General features: G+C 40.9%; 1 protein-coding gene across 1 annotated transcript in view; it reads left to right on the top strand.

The window, feature by feature from the left end:
* NALCN (sodium leak channel, non-selective) overlaps positions 1-25,283 on the top strand; it is a 252,275-nt gene that overhangs the window by 21,927 nt on the left and 205,065 nt on the right. Inside the window, 2 exon segments of the mRNA XM_086482062.1 lie at positions 302-441; positions 1,218-1,346. Of these exon segments, the coding sequence (XP_086338188.1) occupies positions 302-441; positions 1,218-1,346 (269 nt within the window).

The following is a 25,283-nucleotide window of genomic DNA, read 5'->3' as shown; positions in this document are numbered from 1 at the left end:
GGACTAGCACAGAAGCAGGCAGCTGACACAGGCTTGCACAGTCTTGAGTTGTTTGAGACAGAAGCATTATGAACATAGAGTATATTTTTGGAATTTCATTAGGATAACTTAGAAACGGATTAAAGGATTTACTAAGACTTCTCTTTTAAAAAACATGGTTTAAATGACTAATAAAATAAACCAAGAGAAGATTGAAAATGAAAATAAAAATCGTGTATAGTATTCATAGTTTTAAAAGTTCTGTAAATGAATACAGGAACAGAACAGGGTCATCACGAAAAAATGATTCTTTTGTTTGTAGGTGTTTGAAATTGCTGAAATAGTTGACCAGATGTCACCCTGGGGCATGTTACGGATTCCACGACCACTCATTATGATTCGAGCATTCCGCATATATTTTCGTTTTGAGCTGCCAAGAACTAGGATAACAAATATCTTGAAGTAAGTAAGGTTGTTATCTGAAGAACAACAGAGAAAATTTCAGGTTTCACTTAGAAGACTGACTGCGCAGCTCAGAAAATGACCCTTCATGCTTAATGGGCATTTTCTTCCTGAGTTTTAGTTCTGGCCAGAAATTATTGTTGGTATCCATATTTAAGGAATCATCAAGTTTCCTAGAAAATTATCAAAACCATCAAATGTTTGAATAAATCTTAAAGCATTTTGCTAATAACTATAGCTAGTAATTTTCTACCAATGGTAGTAAATTCTGTTCCATTAATATGGGCACTTAATAATTAAGGTGAACACTCTTAGTAGGGTAATATTCATAAATAAAAGTACATGAGCACATGCCCTAACCATTACAGTTATGAGTATACATGTATTGGTACATATATATGTACAGAGATGCTTACATGCAAGTAAACACACCTAAGTATGTCTGATACAACATATAAAGGCAAAAGCCATGTAATGGTAATATGAAAGACTATTTTGGTATCAACTTCATCGTATATACATTGTCTATATAAGTCATTAGATACTATTCTACAAAAGCCATTATACATTTTATTTGGGTGGGGTTTTGTTCCACTCTTTGTACTTTACAGCTGGTTCAATTACCCTAACTTACGGGTTTAGAAAAAAATGTGGCTCCCTCTCTGCACAGAGAGGACGTATTTTCTACACATGAAAGCCTATTTTCTATTCTGGAGCTTTTCAGTGGAGGCTTCACTTTGCCTGTGCATTCAGTGTCCTATCTATCTTTTTGCCAGGCGTTCTGGAGAGCAAATCTGGAGCGTTTCAATTTTCCTACTGTTCTTTCTCCTCCTGTATGGGATCCTGGGAGTGCAGATGTTTGGAACTTTTACATACCATTGCGTGACCGACGACACACAGCCAGGGTGAGTGCATATGTGTGACTGTAATTAGCATCAGTGGGTGTGAAATGGATTTAATAGATTAAAATTAGTCCAACAAAATATACTAGGATAAATTGGGGAAACAAAAATGTTAGGAATTATGAAAAATGCACATTTTAACTGTGACAGATTACAAATTGTGCCATTTGGCTGCAGTCTGAGTTAGGGGGTGAGTGACTGTGTACGTATGGGGGTGTGTGAGAGAGCAAGAGAGCAGAGGAGGCTTTAAGAGAGGAGCATTGGCACTTGTGGGTGACTCGGGTCACTGATGATTCATCAGCTTTCACTGTGTTCTATCTTTTCCCAGAACATCTGTGTGTGGGGCCAGACCTAAAGCACAGGGCAGAACCACTCCTAGAATCTCACACCCTTTCTGGATTAAGAGATTTAGAATCCCTTTTTACCCAGCCTTTGGAAAATACTTATGATTAGTATTTTACACTGGTGATTGAGTATACATCACATTTTTTGTTCAGCACATACTTAAACACAAGATTAACTCAAAGTACAGTATAGCCTTTTGTCACTGGGATGGTCCATAAAATCATGGATAAGTATACGCTTTCATGTCCTGTTGAATTGAGGGCTTGACTGTATGCTCGACCACCATTATATTGTGACTCTATTACATCTATTTCTTCATTTTGTCCCTGTTTCTTTGGGTAGGGAGATGTTAACTCTGAAATTGTAGCTTTTGCTTTAGTCAAAATTGGATCCTTTTATTCCCGTATTGAATTTGTCAGAACATAAAATAAATAGAGTAGGCATTGTAAGAAAGCAAAACGCTGCTTAATCTGCTACTCTGCTGAATAGAGTCTGATTATTGCAAAACTCGGTGTTAAAGATTTCTCTAAAGTACAGCCTATAAGCTATCAAATACAAAATGAGGTTATTAAAAGTGGCAGAAACAAAAAAGGTTACAAAATTATTTGAGAATATGCTAGACATTATATGGTATTTTGTTAAATGAAAAAAAACCAACCAACTTTTCGGTATTTTCTTATTTAATCAATTCTGTAGTAAAATATGGGTCTGATCTTCACCTAGACTGGAAATGAGATATTTCATTCTGACTTTTCCTGTCTTTTAAGAGAAAATCTTTATAGTACAGATTCTTTTACAGTTTCCCATAGAGAAGGTGAAAAAAAATCTTTGTGAAAAATGCGTTTGTGGTAATGAGAAGATCTGTGATTCTGTGATTTTACCTATGTTGTTCGGAAAAACATGAAATGCAATAGACAACACAGGAAAGATTTGGCATCATATAATTGCTTTTCCCTGAAATCAGCAGAAGAAGATGAAATGAGACGTAATAATGTTTGCAATATGAAGAGTTAAGTTTGTAACTTTAAGGTTGCCATAAAAATTTTGTCTAATTTCTTCCGCATGTGTTGGTTTGCTCTCTGAGTACTGTTATGTATGTTAAAAAACCCAAGAAAGTTTACAGAAACACCTCAATTTTAGGTTGTTGAAAGGCTGAATACAGGAAAAGTTAAAAGTACTTAAAATAAAAATAAAAGCATGGCTGAAGTGGGTTAAAGTTGGAAAAGTCAATATGCAGATTTAATGAAATTTTAGACTTCAGGTTGAATGTCTAGCCTTAACTCCTTTTTCTTTCAGTATCATCAAGTATATATAATTTTAGCTGTTTAAAAATTAGAAATCTAATTTAAGTTACTTTTTAGGTATCTGGGATAGGCACCTTCAGAAAGTAATTAATCACTTTTGCCATCTCCAAACCAAACTTGTAACTTTAAATGATTCCTATGGTTGTGTATGAGTTACAAGGAAAAACACTTTTTCCCTAGAAGTGCTGCCTCATTTACTCTGACAGATGGTGCTGACACAAAGAACAATCTATTTTTTTTCTTTGTTGCTTGACATGTGGATTTATACCTTACTTTTTACATACTGCTCATTCCTACTCTGAAAACACTTATTTCCTCTTCTTGTCTGTAATATTGATTGTTATACCTTGTGAACACTTAGACATAATCTGATCCTTTTCTAATTTTTGAGGAATGCAGTGCAGAAGCTCTCGGTGGAGTTAGGCTCTGTCTTCTTTGTGTAGGTCAGGGCTGACCTTCCCAGAGCTGGCTGCAGGATTTATAAGAAAAACCATCATGGGCTGGGAAGATAAATATAGAGAAAGAAATAACAGTTCTGGTGCCAAAAAGAGGACAATTTAGAGGCAGACATTGGTCCAAGATGTAGTTAAAAAGGAGGTGACACACCACTTCTAAATCCAGGAGAGTTTTATTAGCTGAGATGTAATAGAGCACAAATGCACAAAAATTGCTTAGACAAATTTTACTTTTGTCTTTGAGGTTCAGTTTATCAACTTTATAATAAGGATTAAACATTCCTCTCAGAAGTTGAGCCTGCCTGCCTGACTGTCTGTCTGTCTGTCTCAGGTGGTTCTGTTCCAGGCAATGGAGAGTGGCCCAGGTTGGCTGTTCTTGGCCTCAAATAATTCAGAGTCTTTAATGAGCCACAGCTGTAAATACTCAGTATTTCTGCAAACCAAATTCTAGGCTCTCAAGTCAAGATTAGAAAATGAAAAGGATCCAATTAGTGGCCACCTGTGAGAACTTTAATTTTAGGTAATTTGCCTCATATTACAGAGAATTCTATGGCAAGCAGCAAGGGTAAAATTATTGAGGTCAAGACTTCATCTATTTTAGAAATCACTCTTTTTAAGTCTACTGCCTTCTGAATTATTATTATAAGGGAGGCAAGTGTCTTTTGAAAACGGCGTCTTAAAATCTTGCTATTCTTTTTTTATTTGAAAGGATGTGGCAGCCTCATCAGACATCCATTGCCTCTTTGACTGCTGCAAGTTCTTTTCTCTTTCCATCTTTCTTGACGCCCACACTGCCTGACCTCCTGTCTCTCCACCTCCTCAGTCATTTTCTAATGTTAACTCTGACAAACAGAAATACCGAAGTGAGCTAACCGTGGTCTGAGTTTTTCATTCTATCCATGAAATCATCAAAATCTGACTTTTTTCCAAAGGCTGAAAAGGGTTTTTTTTGTTGTTTGATGATACATTTTTTTTCCTCTCATTCTTATCATCTTGTTTATTTTGCCAGACTTTTTTTCCCTATGGGGAACATTGTCTTCTTCCTAGATAATTTTCTCACTCAATATTCCCTTATGATTATTACTTACCTTGTTACAACTCTGCTGTCACAGCTTTTCCCTGATGATTTCTGCAACTGGTATACATTTTTCTCTGCCAGTAAGTGGTGTATTACGTGGATTTCCTTAGTACAGATCTTCTTTAATTGCTTGAAAGTATGGTTGGACCGTAATGTATATGTAATCTAATTATCTAGGTAAGTCCATATATTATATGCAGTTTGACAGGTTATTTTGTTATATCTGAGGTTAATTTCAAAGAATTGAACAACTACGGTGAAAATAGATTGTGTTCCAAAATCTACAGTTATTTACTCTTGGACACATCCAGTATACAAAAGGTACTTACACAAGGATAGGAGAGAGAAATTATTTCCAAACCATTGCTCTGTCTGCTAGAATATTTTATATATCCTTACCCACTAGCTACTGAGTGTTTTCTTTTTTTTATTACCAAAACATGTTTGACTACACAAAAATACTTTCATATTGCATGATTAGATTATATGTATTCCACAACGGTAAATTTTCCTTTTGTAATTCTCAGTCTGCACTGGAGCTAAGGGAGAGGAAGCCTCATCAAAATAAAGAAGGCTAATACGGCTAGCTGCTGTAAAATGTAGTGCTTCTCTATTTCTTCTCCCAAAGTCATTCGTTGAGGGCCTTTTTTTAACACTTTCAGTAGGGTATAGTCTGAGTATTTCTGTAGACCTGTCTGCCTTGTCACCATAGCAGTCAATTTAAAATTCTTCTTTGCAAGGTTTCTTGTTTAAAGTAGGAACTGCCCAGGAAAATAGATAAGAAAAATAATTACCCAGTAATAGAAAGATCTAAGATGTTCTTGGTCATCTTTCCATCTGTCTATGGATAGGCCCCGAAAATGTCAGAAAACAGCTTCAAAGACTCTGGAGCTGAAAGTTCACCACAATATCTAATAGAGGAAATAGATATGATTAAAAAGAACAAAAGGGATTTCAGATACTGTCTTACATCAGCAGTGGGAAAATAAGAATGAGTAATTGGATTTCTGAGAAAGGGAAGAAGTCAAAGACCAAGCTTGAAAAATCAACTTAACAGGACTTCTTTAACAGGGCACATTAATTTATTGATGCTAGTCGAACAAACAACACTGCTTTAATATTGCCTTTGGGATTTATTCACAATCTCTCTTAATGGTCATATGTCTCTAGCATAAACTCCTCATGGAGAAGAGAAATGGAAGAAGTCTTACTTTTCCAGGCCTGACGTTGTTTAGACCCCAACCAAAATCAAGAAAAATAAAGCATCAGTCTAAACCAGATGTAATTCAGTCCAAATGGGATCCTGTCAAAAGAGTTCTGAGGTGATGGCCAGTATTGGTGCCCAAGGGAAGTGGTCTTCAGGAGTGGGACTCCCCTCACTTTCACAGGGCACGTGATTTCTGAGCAGAAATCCTAATTTTTGTCTAGAGTTGTTATACAGACAATTATCCAAAGCAATTAGACTGCTGATTCATTTCACACAGGCTTTCCAGTGGTTTTGTATGTCCAGCTCCATTTTGAGCAAGAAGGTGACCTTTTCATTAAGATCTAGGGTAGAATGATGGGAACCCAATAGCCTTAGCTCTTGGTGGCTCAGTAATGACACGTGCTTATCTGTATTAAGCTTTGGAGCCAATTGGGTTTGCACAATTCTTTGTCTCACTGCAGACATCAAAGTTTATTGAACTTCTGCTCAGCCTTTCAACTTTTATGGAATTTCTTTCCTCTGGCTAATAAGTCCTTTTGAGTAAGATGGAGTAGATTTTCTAGATTATTGTGAAATTGGCTGACTATAAACACAAGAATTTAATAACATAACTACCAGATCTCCTCTTTGCTGTTGTATTTATCCATAACATTTTAACCTTATAATTGCTGTACAGAATTGAGGCCTGGTAAATACTGAACTTTCCACAGGAAGCTGGAAAAGTTCTGTTATTTTTATTGCAAGAGAAAGCCAGATAACTAATGGAGAAGGCCATGGATGTTCTGACATTCACAGGTTAGACAGCAGTTATCGCTGAGCAGTACATCTCTCTTAGCCTAGAAATGCTGTGAGGAAGAATCACTTCTACATATGCAAACAGTTACAGGAAATAATGAGAAAGAAGTTCTAAACCAGACTTCAGCTCTGTTTCTGTGAGTGACCTATCTCATATGTTGTTTTAAAACTGGACTTGTTTCCAGTTCTGTACTTCATTCAAGAAGCTGAATGTGTTGTCTAAATTTGATTCCTGTCTGTTGTGGTTTAGGCCACCCAGCCAGCAACTAAACACCAGGCAGCCGTTCACTCACTCCTGCCCCTCCCCGGTGAGATGGGGAGGAGAAAATGTAACAAAAGGCTCGAGGGTCGAGGCAAGGACAGGGAGGGCTCACTCAGCAGTTATGGTCATAGGCAAGAAGCAGACTTGACTTCGGTAAATAACATCAACTTTAAAATTTAAATACCATCACCACCACCAATTTACCAATCAAATCAGAGTAGGGTAATAGGAAATACAACCACACCTTGAAAACACCTTCCCCCACCCCTCCCTTCTTACTGGGCTTGGCTCTAATCCCGATTTCTCTGCCTCCTTCTCCTCAGCAGCGCAGGGGGCAGGGAATGGGGACTGCAGTCAGTTCATCACATGTTGTCTCTGCCGTTCCTTCCTCCTGCGGGGGAGGACTCCTCACACTCTTCCCCTGCCCCACCGCGGGGTCCCTCTCCCGGCAGACAGCCCTCCATCCACTGCCCCAACGGGAGTCCTTCCCGCGGGGCCGCAGCTCCCCAGAACCCCCCAGCGCGGGTCCCTCCCGGGGCTGCCGCCCTCCCACCGACGGGCGGCTCCAGCGCGGGCTGCCTCGGAGTCGCGGCTGCTCCGGGCCCGGTCCCTGCTCCTCCGGCCCGGGGCCCTCCGCAGGCTGCAGGCCAACCTCTGGGCCACCGCTGGGCTCCAGGGGCTGCAGGGGCTCAGCCGCCACCCCACCGTGGGCCGCAAGGGAACCTTTGCTCCAGTGCCTGGAACACCTCCTCCTCCTCCTTTTTACTGACCTTGGTGTCTACAGAGTTGTTTCTCTCATATTTCACTCCTCTCTTCTGCTCCAGAAAAACTTGCCCAGCAGGTTTTTCACTTCTTAAATATGTTATAGAGATGTGCTTCCAGTGTTGCTGATGGACTCAGCTTTGGGCAGAGGCATGTACGACTTGGAGCCAGGGGAGCTTCTAGAAGCTTCTCACAGGACCCACCCCTGTAGCCCCTCCACTGCTACCAAAACCTCACCACACACAAACCCAACATACTGTCCCAATCCTTTGGATTACTGAGACTCAGAAAAGTCTGGGAAATGCTGGAATATTCGTCCTGAGGTACTTGTGAGCAGACTGAAACTATCATATCAGTTATTTTATTATTTCCAAGAACTTGTGGAGGGTGGGTGAGGAGCTGGGAGGCAGGAAAATAGAAGAAATTTTAAAAGGTGGAAAGAATAAGAGAGAAGATGAGAAAAGCCAGGGAATTATGGCTGTAATACCAGTAAGCTTAACGTCTATCACTGAAAGAGTCCTGTAGTGAATAAACAAACAAAAATTTGTAAGCAGCTGGAAGATAAGGAAGTGAGTAGCGGCTAATATGGATTTGTCAAGAATAAACTACGTCAAACCAATATATCTATGGCAGGGTAACAGCCATGTGAATTGGAGAGAAGAGGAGATGTCATATATCTTTATTTTAGGAAGATTTTGTAACGGTCTCACAGGACATTTTTGTAAGCTGGCAGGAGAAACATGGTTAAGGTGAAAATAATTATAGAATAGGTGCAAAACTGCTTGGAAAACATGCTCGGTGAGTTGATATTAATGGCTCGTTGTCAGAACGGAAAGAGCGGGGATCCACCTAAGTCTGTCTTTTGCTATTTGGAGGTTTCAGTAACATCCTGGATGATGGCAGATAGAGTATACTTATTGCACTGAGGGTGACATGAGGTTGGGAGGGACTGCAGATATTTTGGAAGACAAGATTAGAATTAAATTGATCTTGACAGATTGAAGACGTGCTCTGAAAAAATTGGATGAAAGTCAGTAGGGACAATACACTGCACTTAGGAAAAATGAGCTGTACAAATACAGCATTGTGAATGGATGTTTAGGAATTACTTCTTCATAAAATGATTTGGGAGCATAATGAAGGAACAGATCAAGAGAATTGTTCTCTTGTAAAAATGTATAAATTGTATCAGACAACATATAGGCATCATTTGGAGAGAGTCTAAAGGAGGTGGAAAGGGAATGAGATTAGATCTATAAAGCAGAGCTGATAAGGAGCATTTGGCAGTTTTTTAGCTCAACTGAAAAGAAGCAGTGGGCATGTAGCAGTTTTTGAGTGGATAAAAACTGTTGCACAGACAAAAGGAATCTGGTCTCTGTTTCTGCACTACTACTAAGATAAGACATGCCTGTATTAAATTTTAGCAAGAAATTTAACATTAAATAGGATATCAGGAAAAAACTTTGTAGTGGTAGAGATAAGGCTGCACTGGAGTCCAGTCTTTAGAGAGGTTCTGAATTTCCCCGCTGGCGATCTTTAAAACAGGCTGTGGGAACTTCTCTTGGGAAAGGTAGAAATAGTCTGGAGCAGGGAACTATATTTAATGTCCTGTTGAGGGTTCATATCCAACCTTATTTTTCTATAATTCTGTGTGGTCCTTCTTGACATAACAAAAGTCAGGTATCGTTAACCTCAGCATCTTTAGAGTTGTTTGTCTCTGCTTCATCTCTCTTAAAGGGGTCACACTGAAAGTGGGGAGGATTGGATGCAAGAGTGGAACTATTGTGCGTTAGGGCAGAGGTAAGAGAGTGGCTTGCTGCATCTTGTTTTCTCTCTCTTTGTGTATAAACTTTAGAGTTGGGGTAAGAGCATGTTCTTGAATGTTCCAACTTCGTTTTTTGTCCTACACCACATGGCATATCCAATTCTTTCACCAAAACATGCTTCTTACTATCAAAGTTGTTATTACTCATTTTTGTTTTACAGTAACATACAATATGTTTCTACTTAAACTTTGCGCACGTCCCCCTCCCCCACAATTGCTTTTCCAGCCTCTTACCTAGTCAAGTCCTTCAGTCCCCTGCCTTCTCTCTCTCATATAAGATGAAAGAGTTTTAAGTAAATTTGCAGAAATCCTCCAAATCCAGCATCACTCCCTATCTCCTTAGCATAGAACAGGCTCATCAGCTGCTTTTATACTCAGTGAACCCCATTGTTTGTACTCAACACAAATGCTCCACACTCCTTCTTTTCCAGTGCCTAAAATAGCGGCCACCCTTCTGTCCCTGCTGCAGCAGGCTCTGCTGGGCTCAGCTGATGCCTGATTTGACCGGTTTCCTTCACAGATTCAAAGTTCACTGCTCACCCTCTCCCTTCCAGCTCCTTATTTCCGTCCCTGTTCCCCTAGCTCGCCTCAAACAAAGGCTTAGCCTTCTCATGCTCTCTCCTTATGTGGGGCCCTGGCCAAGGCAGCAGGAACATGAGTTATTACGTCTTACAGCTTGATCTTTTATGCTGCCTGCCTCAATTGTCATGGACATTTCCTAAGGGTAGTATTAACACTTATGGTTCAAGCAGACCAACTTATTGTACACCTTCTACCTGGCAGGTGAATGAGAAGGGCTTTTCAGCTGGTATTTGAAGAAAAAGCTTTGGTTACAGACTGTCAATGACTCATTTAGTTTTCTCTCTTGAGCTGAATGTAGCCTGTAGGATTGAAGGCTAGACTATTTTGGGCTTTTACATTTGGGTTTCTTGGAGCCCCAGCAATGTTTCAGATCCCTTATTGACTAAATTATTTGACCTTACTGGAAGTCTGCAGCTGCATATTTTAATATCCCGTCAGTGAAGCCCTTTCACCAGATGAAACAGTGATCCGGTTTTGGCAGTAAGTCTTCCTGTCCACCTTGTGTACCAATCATGCTATAAAATTGAGAGATCAAGCTGCTTTCTCCTAGGTAGAGTGAGAGCTTTGGTGGAATGGCCAATTCTGCCAAATGGAACTGGCCTGTCAAAGGGCTAGTCATCAAATGCTAAATAGTTTCTATTTGGATCCATCTGGATGATGTTGAAAATTTGTTCTTAGGTGCTCAGTGATAGCAGCCCCTTTCTTTTGCTATGCCAACAGTCACATCTCCTGCCACTTCAGATGTAACATTAGTGATTGGCCCACGTAAATGCATTTGATGAAGGCATCTGTGTATGGACTTGACACTTTGCAACACAAGTTTTAGGAAGGAATTTGTTTTGGATATAGTTCAGATTTAGACTTGGGACAGTATTCTTTTATAATGCTGGCGATTACCTTGTCTTGTGCCTAAGCAGAAAGTTTGTTGAGGTAAAACTGCATGGTGCAGTGGTCCAAAGAGAGAGCCAGGAAAACCTCTCTGCTTGCTAGTTGTAGCTAATTCTGTTGTTGTGGTTGATGGGTCCAAAAGTGCTTGTGAGCTTTGATGGAAGTGATTCCCAGCTGAACTTCAGGCTTATGATTTTCAAATCCTAAAGTGCAGTTTAGTGAGCTTGTGTTTTCCTATGATTGGTAGACAGCTACTCAGAAGGTATTTTTCTATATTTAATACAGGTAAGTCTGATATGCAAACTTACTTTTTTTGAAGTGATCCTGAACATACTCTAAAATCAAAATGGATAGTCTTCAGCTGAGATTGTTTCATGTATTTCAGTTCATGACCTTGCAATTTAACGAGGAACAGAGGTGTTTTTCACTCTTTCTTTTAAATTTTCTAAGGAAATACTTTATTGGATTGTAATAGGTACTATACGTGTAAGATCACTTCGACTTCTAAATAAGTCTAATTTGATACACCTTGGTGAAATGCAGATTGGTGTAAACTAGCTAGATTTGGTTTTAACTCTCCCTGTTTATTTCCTATGTATTAGCGCTTACAGCGATAGCCTCCTTCATTGTGTGAATGCCATTAATTCATGTTGTTTTGCTTCCTGTGAAACAAGTCTTGCATTATCATACATGTCATGCAATTACTCTTTGAATTCAGCTCCCTCATGACTGATTGTAGCAGTCACAAAAATGGGCTGTCATAGAGTTGTTATGCCATGTGGCATTTGATAAAATCTCAAAATACTACTGTTTGTGCATACTACTTTAAGAACAAATCCACACTGGAACTTCTGAAAACTTTTTTCTTTGAGCTTTGCTTTCTAGTGCCTGGTTGTACATTCCAGCACTGCCCATAGGAAAGGTTTCTTCTTTTACTCACTTTTCTGTGGTTAACTTCAGTGGCTTTGCTACTCTGAAGGGTAATGACAGAGTGAATGACAGAGTGATTTGAATTTGATTTCCTCTAAAGCCAGTAACTAGTGATCAAACCAACAGATTGTCAAAACTGTTAAGTAGCTGCAACCATCCTGTTTTCATTTGGGCAATGGCAGCATTGGTTTGCATAACATAAGAAATCTGGCAGTACAGAGTCATCTGGTTTTGAAGTTAGCACCTGTGTTAGGAACCTAAATGCCTTGAATTCCCTCTCTGGCTAGCAGAGAGAGAAAGGTGCTTCTGGAGTGTGGATGAATCCACCGACCCCCAAACCTCTGAAGATGTATTTCTCTCTGTCTTCATTGCCTAAAATGGGGTGGGATGCAGGACAGCAGAGCTGCAGCTTTTATTGTGCAGCTCCTTCTAGCGATTCAGCTAAGAGATGCTGGGGTCTTTGAATTTTCACATCCTGAAGTGTGAGATAAGGTCAGTGATTTAATTTGAATCTCTTCAAAATTCCTGTGCAGTGAGTGGGAACAGATGGAAGGTCAAAGACACATTTTGTAGACCCTAACTGAGGTCACGTATGAAATGAAAAAACCTACAATCAAAATCAAATCAAACTTCACCTAGTATTACTGCCTCATGTAATAGGCAGTCTGATTTAATCATGCCTTATTACTGAATATGGATGGGAGGAGAAAGGGAGTAAGACCAGTATTTTCTTAATTTGTTAAACAAACCTGTAAAAAATTTTCTTCTTGAAAAATTGGTCAAAAAAGAATCTCCAAGTTCTGTTCACAAAGGCTGAAGCTTAGACACTAGACTGTGAAAATTGTCAAAAAAACCTGATACTGAAACCCAAAACTGAATGTATAAATAATGAATAAAAGATCTGAACTCAACGGTAAAATATAAAAATCTATGTACCTTAGGCCAAATATACTAAATGACAATGTATTAGCAGTAGTAAAATGTTATAGTATCTATATATTGAATTTAGAGTCAAAAGAAACAGTTGGATCATCTAGTCAGACTTAATTTTGTTTCCACTCTATGAAACCTTATAGTTTGTGTTTGACTCCAGTGTGTCTCCTAGGTATGTGTCTACTCTTGATTAGTTGGCAGAACAATTCATAAGCAAGGGAACTTTTTGTTTATACCAAAGACTGTTATACTGTTAAAAAATATGATCCTAATTCATCATCTTAATTTGTCTGGCTTCAACTGTTAGCTTTCTATTCTTGTTATGCTTTTTTATGCTAGATTACACAGAACCTTAATTCCCAGTATTTTCTCTGTGTGAATCCACTTACACACAACAACTGAAGCACCTTTCAATATGCTTTTTAATAAATTAACATTATTTAGCTCATTAAGTCTCTTACTGCAAAGCATGTTCTCCAGTATTATCATTTTCATGGTTTTGTATGATTTCCTCAATTTTTCAAATATTTTAAAAAATATCAACAAAAACCCGGTATATAATATTAATCATAATTTGTATGAGTGCCATACAGAGAGGGACATTAATTCATTATTGTTCTGCTTGTACAGTCTGAAAAAGCACTGGCTGTTTCTTGCCATGATGTTATTGCGGCAAATATGAGAGGATGCCCTAATATATCCCCTCATTTCAAACTCTCACATAACATCTATGTTCTGTAATATAGTATTTCCATCCTCTTTTAACGCTTTTATTCTGTAGACCATAGGCCTTAAGGTTTGCTTTCAGAGATCCTACCTCTATAACTTTGCATTTGGCTGTATTAAAGCACACTTTCTTTTATTGGAACCAGGTAGTCAAATGATCCTGATAACTTTTCAGACTGACCTGTCTTCATTGTTGTTTGTGTTTCTATCCATATTCTTGGTTTTATCACAGAATCACAGAATGTTAGGGGTTGGAAGGGAACTCGAAAGATCATCTAGTCCAACCCCCCTGCCAGAGCAGGACCACCTAGAGCAGGTCACACAGGAGCACATCCAGGAGGGTTTTGAATGTCTCCAGAGAAGGAGACTCCACAATCTCTCTGGGCAGCCTGTTCCAGTGCTCTGTCACCCTCACAGTGAAAAGGTTTTTGCTTATGTTAACGTGGAACCTCCTGTGCTCCAGCTTGCACCCATCGCCCCTTGTCCTGTCATTGGCCATCACTGAGAAGAGCCTGGCTCCATCCTCCTGACACTCGCCCTTTACGTATTTATAAACATTAATGAGGTCACCCCTCAAGTCTCCTCTTCTCCAAGCTAAAGAGACCCAGCTCCCTCAGCCTTTCATCATAAGGGAGATGTTCCACCCCCTTAATCACCTTTGTGGCTCTGTGCTGGACTCTCAAGCAGTTCCCTGTCCTTCTTGAACTGAAGGGCCCAGAACCAGACACGCTATTCCAGCTGTGGTCTTACCAGGGCAGAGTAGAGGGGGAGGAGAACCTCTCTCGACCTACTGACCGCATCCCTTCTAATACACCCCAGGATGCCATTGGCCTTCTTGGCCACGAGGGCACATTGCTGGCTCATGGTCATCCTGCTGCCCACCAGGACCCCCAGGTCCCTTTCCCCTACGCTACTCTCTAACAGCTCAGTCCCCAACCTGTACTGGTACATGGGGTTGTTCTTTCCCGGATGCAAGACTCTGCATTTGCCCTTGCTGTAGTTCATTAAATTTCTCCCTGCCCAGCTCTCCAGCCTGTCCAGGTCTCACTGAATGGCAGCACAGCCTTCTGGTGTGTCAGCCACTCCTCCCAGTTTTGTGTCATCAGCAAACTTGCTGACAGTGCACTCTGTTCCCTCATCCAGGTCATTGATGAATGTATTGAATAGTACTGGCCCCAGTACTGACCCCTGAGGGACTCCACTAGATGCAGGCCTCCCACTAGACTCTGTCCCATTGACCACAACTCTCTCACTTCTTTTCTTCAACCAATTCACAACCCACAATACCTGTTTCTCATTTATTACAGTAGATCCTGATGATCATTTCACTGGCAAGTATTTTTCTGACGTCAGTTAATCAGTTTTCAGCCCATTTAGCATGTGCTTTATTGATATTATATAGTGTCAACTTCTTAATCAGTCATGTGTTATTGAATGAATTGCTTTACAAAGTTTAAACTAGGCAATTTTATTGGACAAATCTGTAATCTTATCAAAATCATGTTAGTATGGTGAGAATTATTTTCTCTAAATCTATACTGCCTGCCATTAATTACATTCATGTTCTTTACTTTTTATCAATTAGACTTTGTATCAGCTCACTCTTTTTTTTGTCTTGGTTGATGTCAAGCTAACCAGTCATGATGCTTGTTCTTTAAAAATTAATGGCACATTAGCATTCTTCCGGAATTTCCCTGCTATTTCAAGGTTTGTTAATAATTAATAGAAGAGATGAGAGATGCCCTCAGTTATTTGGGCCTGTTGATTTGAATATAATTATCCCCAGCAGATGCTGTCTGATAGTCTCCTCAGTTACTAATTCTTGAGTAGTGAAATCTGTGTTTGCCAAGTTAAAATGTAAAAGATGGAGTGTTGCCAAAGTTTAAGCTTTGTGTTTGTAGTGTTCCTAAAGTCATGAGTCCTTGAAGCGTGCCCTATCTTATCTTCTAATGTGATAAAAATAATAAATAGATATCAGAGACAATCTGTTACCAGAAAGATCTGAAAGCTTTATAGTTATAATTACAGATATAATTATGAGAAACATTAAATATGGATGAAGTTTTCACACTTACTGTTTAAAAGATAAAACAGATTTTGTTCTCAGATTAAAAACAGGAAACTGGTTCTGTAAGTATGGTAGATGGTGACTTTAGACCTACGTTTGTCTAAAAGAAAACATAACATTTAAAAATGACCCTTGGGAATGCTAAGATTGCAAAATATCAGAGGAAGAGTTGTGCCTAGACATAACTGTAATCCTTGAGGCAGAGATGTACTATCTGAAATTCCTTTAACTCTCACTAGTGATTTTGGATGATACTGTTATTGGATTATCTAGAACCTAATGACTCTGGCAGCAGCATTGTCCTAAGTTGCAATGTCTTTCTGCACAAACTAGAAGATCTATCAGTAGAACTCAATTACAAGATGACTCCCTTTCACGACGTTAATGATTATATATGTGTCTGACAGGAGAGTTAGCTGACAGTGAGTACAGTTCAAGAAAAATACGCCCAATAATAATGGTAAACTACTACTGCAAATTTTAGAAATATCAGTATCACTAATTTATATATTAATATCTTCCTTGTTAAGCTAAGGTCATAAGCAAAGGTCATAATGTGATAATAATTATGAAAATGATCAACAGAAAACTTCATGATAGAAACAAAGTTACAACAAATTTATAACAAATATAAAACATATTTTAATATGTTTAAAAAGTAATAAAATATTTTGAAAACAAAGTTATAACAGGCTGGACAGCTGAGCACAGAGAGTTGTGGTGAACGGAGTTAAATCCAGCTGGTGGCCAGTCACAAGTGGTGTCCCCCAGGGCTAAGTTTTGGGGCCGGTCTTGTTTAACATCTTTATCGATGATCTGGATGAGGGGTTGAGTGCTCCCTCAGTCAGTTTGCAGAAGACACTAAATTGGGTGGGAGTGTTGATCTGCTTGAGGGCAGGAAGGCTCTGCAGAGGGATCTGGACAGGCTGGATCGATGGGCTGAGACCAATTGTATAAGGTTCAACAAGGCCAAGTGCTGGGTCCTGCACTTGGGTCACCACAACCCCATGCAGCACTACAGGCTTGGGGATGAGTGGCTGGAAAGCTGCCAAGCAGAAAAGGCCCTGGGGGTGCTGGTCGACAGCCGGCTGAACATGAGCCAGCAGTGTGCCCAGGTGGCCAAGAAGGCCAACAGCATCCTGGCCTGTATCAGAAATAGTGTGGCCAGCAGGACCAGGGAAGTGATGGTGACCCTGTACTCAGCACTTACGAGGCCACACCTCGAATCCTGTGTGCAGTTTTGGGCCCCTCACTACGAGAAGGACATGAAGGTGCTGGAACGTGTCCAGAGAAGGGCAACAAAGCTGGTGAAGGGCCTGGAGAACAGGTCTCATGAGGAGCGGGTGAGGGAACTGGGGAAACTTTAGTCTGGAGAAGAGGAGGCTGAGAGGAGACCTTATTGCTCTCTACAACTACCTGAAAGGAGGTTGTAGTGAGGTGGGGGTCGGTCTCTTCTCCCAAGTAACAAGCAATAGGACAAGAGGAAATGGCCTAAAGTTGCACCAGGGGAGGTTTAGGTTGGATATTAGGAAAAATTTCTTTACCAAAAGAGTGGTCAAGCATTGGAACAAGCTGCCCAGTGAGACGGTGGAGTCATCATCCCTGGAAGTGTTCAAAAAATGTGTAGATGTAGCATTTTGGGACGTGGTTTAGTGGGCATAGTGGTGTTGGGTTGACTGTTGGACTTGATGATCTTAGAAGTCTTTTCCAATGTTAATTATTCTATGATTCTATGAAATACAATTATTATAACACTATACTACCATTCTAACAATTGTGAGGGAGCAGCTGTTACTGTAAAATCTTTCTGTAATAAGAGCACTAGTGTAAGGAAGTAGTTTAGGAACCATCTGTTAGTAGCAGTTGTATGTTCAGAGCTTCCTACTGGAGAAAATGGACTTGAATGGGTTAGCATGGTAAGAATTAAGATGGGAATAAAAACCACATTTAAAAGGACAAATTAAAGGAAATTTGCCTAGGTGCTTAAATTGCTTTCGCAGTCACCAAGCAACAAATACACTTTCACCCTTTTCCGTTTTATTTTTTACAAGGAGTCAGATAAAAAGCAAGCACTTTTTCATTTAGGCTTCCTATCTTTTCAGTTCCTGGAGTCTCTGAAAAGAAGCGTAACTTGAAATATGAAATACATATTTTTAACTACGTAGTGATATCGGCAGCTGTATAGTAGATGGCATGAGCTATCTGAGCTTTTAAGAGGACATATTGTAAATAGAAAAGTTAGTTAAAACTTTTCTTCTGTACAGTGTTACTGGTATAATGTAATGGAACCTTAATATCAGATTTCCTGATTTTTATTGGTAGAAAATTACAGTCATTAATTATGGATATGCCAGGAGTATCTTTTTTTTTTTTTTTAATTTCTGTAACTTATCTTCTTTAAGGAAAGGCTCTTGATTGGAAAACAAGGTTCTGTGCTCTAAAACTGTACAGTGGTATGGGGGAAAGCAAACTAAGTCTGATGGCTTGGCTTATTTGCCATAGGAACCATCATTTCTTTAACTTGAAGGGGCTGATGCAGTTATCCATATGTAGGCATCTAGTGCTACTTGAAAGAACTAATGTATCCAAGACACTCAGGTATGACATGGGGGACTCAGGTGTGGCACAGGACCTACAGAGACCTGTGACCTCCTAGATCAGAATCTAAATGTTAAGATGATTGCGATCAGGCATCCCAAATGGCACTAGCAACCTGTGTGAGGAAAATCACATTGAGTTACAAGTCTTGGGTATTTGCATGGACTCAACTGCAGGAGGGAAACTTTAAATCAAGAATGCAAAGTGTTTGTGTCTAAATACAGCTTATTCTGCATTTGATGTGAAAATCTGTTCTTTTGTATGATTAAATGTGTTAGTGAGAAATTAGCAAGAAAGAAGTTGGTATTTGCTACCATAGAAATTAGTATTTGCTATATCAGATCTGTAACCTGAGAGGTTCCATTATCATTAATCTGCCAGTCTATACATATCTTGCATTTATATTTTGGTGCTTCAAAGAAAGCTCCAAAAACATTCTTAAAATATGGATGCTCACGACGCAGCTGATCTTACTTTCCTACTATGAATCCAGCTTGTAAATTACATCTGATTTCATAAAATACTGATATAATATAGAATTCAAAGCTTAAAAAAAGTGTTCTTAGACTATAATAATTGTCTAGAGTGGTGCAGTGAAGGTGTTTTACAGAAGTAGATCACCCTGGTTGTCAGAATAAGACAAATTAATTAGATATCATTCACCTATATAATGTAAGAGAGCAGTATTAATAATGCTTATGAGATAACTTGTCTAAAGTCAATGTAGAACCACAGTATTACTTCATCATAAAATGTTTATTGAGTGATCTTGGCCCAGAATCAATTTAATTTGAGCTTCAGAAACTTCTTTGCAGCATGGAGCTCTGAGCCTTCTTTCGGGTTTATTTTAGGTTTATTGCTATATTCTCACTAGCTTGGTGCTTTTACCCTGTGTTCTGGCAATATGGCAAAACAGAAGTATCTTTTAGAAAAATGCATAGGAATGGAATTTTTTTTTTCAAAATTGCATGCTCAGAGTTAGATGTCTGACTTTGTATAGCAGAAGAGGAAACTGAATTCTTGATACCTTAAAGAGAAATCTCTCTCTTATCAATCATCTGATCCAAGCTTATGTCTATATTAGTACTTTCTATACAGCGGTGTCCATTTTGCATTTAGGTTCTATCACTTTCTGAATTCATTACTTGACATTAAATCACAGTTATTGAGAGTAACCTTTAAGCTCTCTAGAACTACATAATCTTTCTCTATTCTCAAAGGTCTTAGTCATCCTTCAGCATATGCTTGGTGTGATTTTGATGAAGCAGGGCTCACACAGTACCCCAGGTCACTAGTGAAAATGGATAGCACAGAACCTAGTGCCAATTCCTCTGAGATCCTAGGTCGTGTATTGCTCCCTATTTGGAGGCTGTACAGTTGCTATTTACTTGCTTTTTTTATGTCTACTACTGCAGTAGTTCTTTAGTGAGCACCTGTGCAGTGCCTGGTTTTTGTGCAGAGACTGACATAGGGATCGTTTCAAATAATACAGAAAATCCTTCAGCTCCAGCTGATTAATTTTTAGTTATTGCCTTCTTTAGCTAATGGACCATTTGGAATGTTTTTTTAATACCTTATCAATAAATATCCTTCTTAATTTTTTCTTTTATGTTCTGGATCTGGAAACTACATGACTAGATTGGTAATCTTGAATGGCTTTCTGGCGATATCTTGGAAAAATAATAGAATACCAGAATAAAAAAAAAAACCTGTTTTTTCTCCATTTCTATTTTAGGCAGAGAAAGTCAGACTAACAGAAAATAAGAAGTTAGGAGCTACCTCAGGTGATTTGTTTCCTAAGTTGTCAAAACCTCTCTTTGAAGAACAGCTCTAATAAAGAGATGGTGCCCAAGGAGAGGTTGTGCTCACATGAGCACATACTGGTTGGAAGACCAATTTTGCTACAGATGCCATGGAAAACAGGCACATATACTGACAAGACAAATCAGTTCAGGTTCTTCTTGTGTACATAGGTATTTATGTAGTCAGAACTTTCTTCAGGCAGTGAAAAACATGTCAGAATAGCACCCCTATATCTTTTTACAACATTCTTATTATTGAAGGATTCTTATCAGGCGATGTTGAGTCAGTTATCTTCTGCATCCTTTGCATTCCTGTGCAGAACTAATTTCTCAGCTTGCCTTTTGGGTTGATGCTGTACTCCATACACATTGAATAGTTTGCATAGAAATATCCAGTTTGTGTATTGGGATGAATTATTTCTTTGGTCGTGTTGTAAGTATTCATAATTTTATCAAGGCACCCTATTCAGGAAGATATTTAAGCACATTGCCTAATAGAACTTTCGAGATGCTTAAAACTAGTTATGTGCTCAATCAGCATCTCAGTACTTGGTTGATGTTGGGTATGGCTTATGATGGAATAAAACAATTTAAATCATCTTATATTGAAAATGTCTGGTGATATTCTAGCCACTTCTAGACTAGATGTCGAGTATCATCTCATCCATGAGACTAGTCTATGCTTATTTACTGTCTTGAGGCAGAACACAAATTGCCTAGTGACGTTGGTCAAAAAAGGCCTCTATCTGTACAAGTACAGGTACCATAAGCAGAGATTCTTTCTTTTTAGCCTAAATCATACTCAATGCATGAGACAGCTTTTCTTCTTCAGAAGGAGGTTTGATGTAATATAAAAATGACCTAAGTTTAAATGAAGCACTTAAAGTGAGTGCTTCGCATTGTAGTGATTGAGCCAGTAATACTTTTAATAGTGTGCCCTCACACTGCTGGCGTCTTGGATCTGAGGGGTTTTCTAGTGGAAACTATAATATAAAAAGAAGGCATTTAGTAACTTTGCCTTCCCTTCATCCTCTGTCACCATGACACCTGCCTCAACAGCAGGCCCACATTTTCTCTAGTTTTCCTTTTGCCTCCAATATACTTGAAGAAACTCTTCCTGTTGACCTTGATGTCCCTTGCCAGGTTTAACTCCAAGGAGGCTTTACCTTTACTTGTTTCATCCCTGCATACTCTGACAACTTTCTTGTAATCTTCCCAAGTGGTCAGTCCCTTCTTCCATGTACTGTAAACTTCTTTCTTCCACCTGAGCCTTTTCAGAAGCTCCCTGCTCAACCAAGCAGGTCTCCTGCTTCCCTTGCCTGATTTCTTGCTCTTAGGGATACACCAGTCCTGAGGTTGGAGGAAGTTGTACTTGAATATCAACCAGCTCTCTTGAGCCCCCCAGCTTTCCAGAGCACTGGCCCAGGGGATTTCTCTAAGCAGTTTCTTGAAGAGGTCAAAGTTAGCCCTCCTGAAGTCCAAGGTTGCAGTCCTACTTGTTGATTTGTGCCTAGTACCCATGATCCTGAACTCAGTCTTCTCATGATCGCTACAGCCAAGGCAGCCTTCAACCTTAATGTCCTCCACCAGTCCCTATTTGTTTGTCAGTACTAGGTCCAGTAATACACCTCTCCTTGTTGGCTCTTCCACCACTTGAGTTAAAAAGTTACCATCAATACACTGGAGGAACCTCCTGGACTGTATGTGCTTGGCTGTGTGGCCTTCCCAGCATATATCAGGGTGATTGAAGTCCCCCATGAGAACCAAGGCCTGTGACTGAGGCTACTTTCAGCTGTCTGTAGAAGGCCTCATCAGCTTCCCCATCCTGATCAGGTGGCCTGTAATAAACACCCACAATAGTGTCTCTCATATGAGCCTGCTCCTTAATCTTTGCAAGCTCTCTACTTGCTCTTCATCTGCCCCCAGGGAGTGCTCAATACATTCCAGTTGCTCTCTCCATGAAGAGCAACTCCACCACCTTGCCTTGCTGGCCTGTCTTTCCTGGAAAGGACATAGCCATCATGGCAGCATTCCAGTCATGTGAGCTGTCCCACCATGTCTTGGTAATCACAGTGAGATCATGGCCCTGCAACCGCATACAGACCTCCAGCTCTTCCTGCTTATTCCCCATGCTGCGTGCATTGGTGTATAAGCATTTCAGGAAGGGAGCTGAGTATGTAGATTTCTCCCTCGAGGAGTGGTAGGCCTTTTGGTTCTCAAATGCTGCCCCACGAGTACTAAGCTACTACCCCCAGGCACCTCTCTGGCAGGCCCATATACATGCCTATCCCCTTTCGAATCTGGTTTAAAGCTCTCTCAATGAGCCCTGCTAACTTTTGTCCTCTAGAACCCTCTTCCCCCTTTGAGATAAGCTTTTCCCATCCATTAACAGCAGGCCTGGTGTCTTGTAGATCAATCCATGATCAAAGAACCCAATGTCCTGCCACTGGCACGAGGCTTGAAGCCAGGCATTCATCTGGTGGCTCTTCTGTTAACGACCTCATCATTCCCTGCAACTGGAGGCACAGAGGAGAACACAGCTTGTGCTCCCGATCCCTTGACCAGCTGTCCCAGCACCCTGAAATCTTTCTTCATTGCCCTTGGACTTCTCATGACTTCATCCCTGCCTACCTGAAATATCTAAAGGGGACAGTAATGTGAGGGCCGTAGTAGGGAAGGAAGCTTCATCTTTACATCTGTCCTGGGTTACAGTGTAAAATGTGCCAAAAGAAAAAAATATATTCTATTACCATCTTCAGGAGCTGTTGAGACCAGGTGGGGCGGTGCTCCCTGCCTCCCCCCCTCTGGACTATCTCCTGTCAATGGGCACAACAATGCCTTATCGCCTGACCCATCGGTAACTCGCTCCTGGGCTATCTCCTGTTAATGGCCCATCAAGGAACTGCCTCACGACTCCCCATCCCATTGTGAGACACTCCGCCCGGGGAGGGGGAGGGAAGGAGCCAAGCAGTCCATGCCAAATAAAAACGGAGATTTTGAACACCCTAGCCGCCTTTCTTCCACTGGATTCCCAGAGGAGCTTTTCCCCCCACCTGAGTTCCAGAGGACGAGAGCTACCTGCCGACCACTGGACCTTCGGAGGAAGACCAGACTCTTTTACCTGATTGCTGCTTCCACAGAACTACACCCATCACTTCAGGAGGACTGCAGCCAGCATCTTATCGGACTGCTACTGCCACCCTAACAGGGTGTCAGGTTGTATTCCTGACTCTGTCAGTGTAAACCAGTGGGTTGTTTGTTTTTTCCCTGCCTTGTGTTATATATATATATATATTAGTAAAGAACTGTTATTCCTATTCCCCATATCTTTGCCTGAAGGCCCGTTAATTTCAAAATTATAGTAGTTTGGAGGGAAGGGGGTTGCACTCTCCATTTCAAGGGAGGCTCCTGCCTTCCTCCACAGACACCTGTCTTTTTTCAAACCAAGACAGATTTTGGCGCCCAACGTGGGGCTCGAGGGCATCGAGAGATAAAAGGAATAACGGTTCTTGTGCGTTGGATATAGATTCCTTGTTAAGTGGCATCATGTGGGCTAGCTTATCCCGATTCGTGTGGCATGTGGTGGTGGCTGTATTTCTCCCATTTGCAGGCCCTTATCTAAACATGGGTCCTATAACTAAGGCTACCGTGACTGTTATCCAGTTTGTTTTATGGATTAATAAGGTGAGGAGTTCATGGCTTATTAACTTCCTCTGGAAGGCGGGCACATGGATTCGGAGCTATCAAACACTAAATGTATGCTTTTGGGGTTACTTTAATAATGGTACCTACTGTGAGGAAATGACACCGGGAGAAACTTTCTCCCAACCCCTAACCCAGCTCTTTGGGTCTACTCCACCAGTTTTCGAAGGATTCAGAGCTTTCCTAAGTGCTAATGATATCATACAGTGGCTGGTGTTGCTGATAATCCTGTTTTATTCAGTATTCAGAGATCAGGGGAGATTGGCTTGGATAACTACCCTGACTAGGAATGCTGCTCCAGAATCTGACCCTGCCTCACAGCTCACATCAGAAATGAACCACTCGGATTGGGTGAAGGAGATACGTGAGATGGGCCAGATGCTGAAGGAGTGCATTCTCTCAGCTGCTGGGAATCCCTCCTCCTGCCTTGAAGAGGGAGAGTCTAATGGTGCAGCAGTAGAACCCACAGACGTTACAACCGTCCAGGTTCCAGCTGAAACGCAAGGGCAGTCAGAGCCAGCAGCAGTCGCCCCTGTGGAAACGAGGAAATCTAAGATGAAATCAGACCACTCAGTTAAGAAAGGAGGGCCCTCAGAACCTGCAGGCGAGCCAGTGGTTGAGATAATCACAGAGTCCCTGACGTACGACAGTCTCCGTAATCTGCACAAAGACATCGTACGGCGGGGGCGTGAGGCTTTTACAACCTGGTTACTTCGGGTTTGGGATCTTATGGGTACGGGTGTGCAACTGGATGGCAGTGAGGCAAGGAATTTGGGACCCTTGACTCAGGACTCAGGTGTCAATCTGGTATTTGTAAGGGAGCCAGGGACCCTTTCCCTCTGGGAGCGGCTTTTAATGAGTGTGAGAGAGAGGTTTGTCCACAGAGAGAGAATGCAGGAGCACCATCATAGAATGCGCTGGAAGACCCTTGAGGAAGGGATCCAGCAGCTGAGAGAAGTGGCAGTATTGGAGGTACTCTTTGGGAGGGATGGACAGCATGGTAATGACCCTGACAAAGTCAGGTGCACAGGGCAAATGTTGTGGAATCTGGCAACTCTAGGGCCATCCGAATACTCCACCTTCATTGCAATGATTAATGCAGATAACGACCGAGAGACAGTGGGTTCTGTCACGAGCAAGCTTAGAAATTTTGAAAGCATGATCAATGGCCCAATGCAGGCTAACGTTTCTGCTGTGATTAAGAGCCTACAAGAGGAGATGAGGGAAATAAAGCAGGAGGTGAGGAGGAGCAGTTCCCATTTGGCACCGGTACAAGTCACAGGCCCCAAAGTCGGAGCCCAACGTCCCCCAGCTAGAGGGAGAGGGTACACCCCACGAGCTGAGCTATGGTACTTCCTGCGCGACCATGGGGAAGACATGGGAAGGTGGGATGGGAAACCCACTTCTGTCCTGGCAGCACGGGTGCGTCAACTCAAGGAGGGAAACACTAACCGGGGGAGTAACACTAAAGTGAAGGTAGCCTCAACCTCCCAGGACCGAGCTGCCAGATATTACAGAAGGGAGGATGATCTGACAGATCCCCTTGAAGGAACCTCTAGTATGTATGTCCAGGAAGGAAATGGTAACCAGTGCTAGAGGGGCCCTGCCTCTAGCCAGGGAGAGGCACGGGAAAACCGGATATTTTGGACGGTGTGGATCCGATGGCCTGGCACGTCAG

Source organism: Leptosomus discolor, chromosome 1 (genome assembly GCF_034619465.1).
Source record: "Leptosomus discolor isolate bLepDis1 chromosome 1, bLepDis1.hap2, whole genome shotgun sequence".
NCBI lineage: Eukaryota > Metazoa > Chordata > Aves > Leptosomiformes > Leptosomidae > Leptosomus > Leptosomus discolor.
Note: the sequence above shows the minus strand (reverse complement) of the source record. Positions and strands in the feature narration are given on the sequence as shown.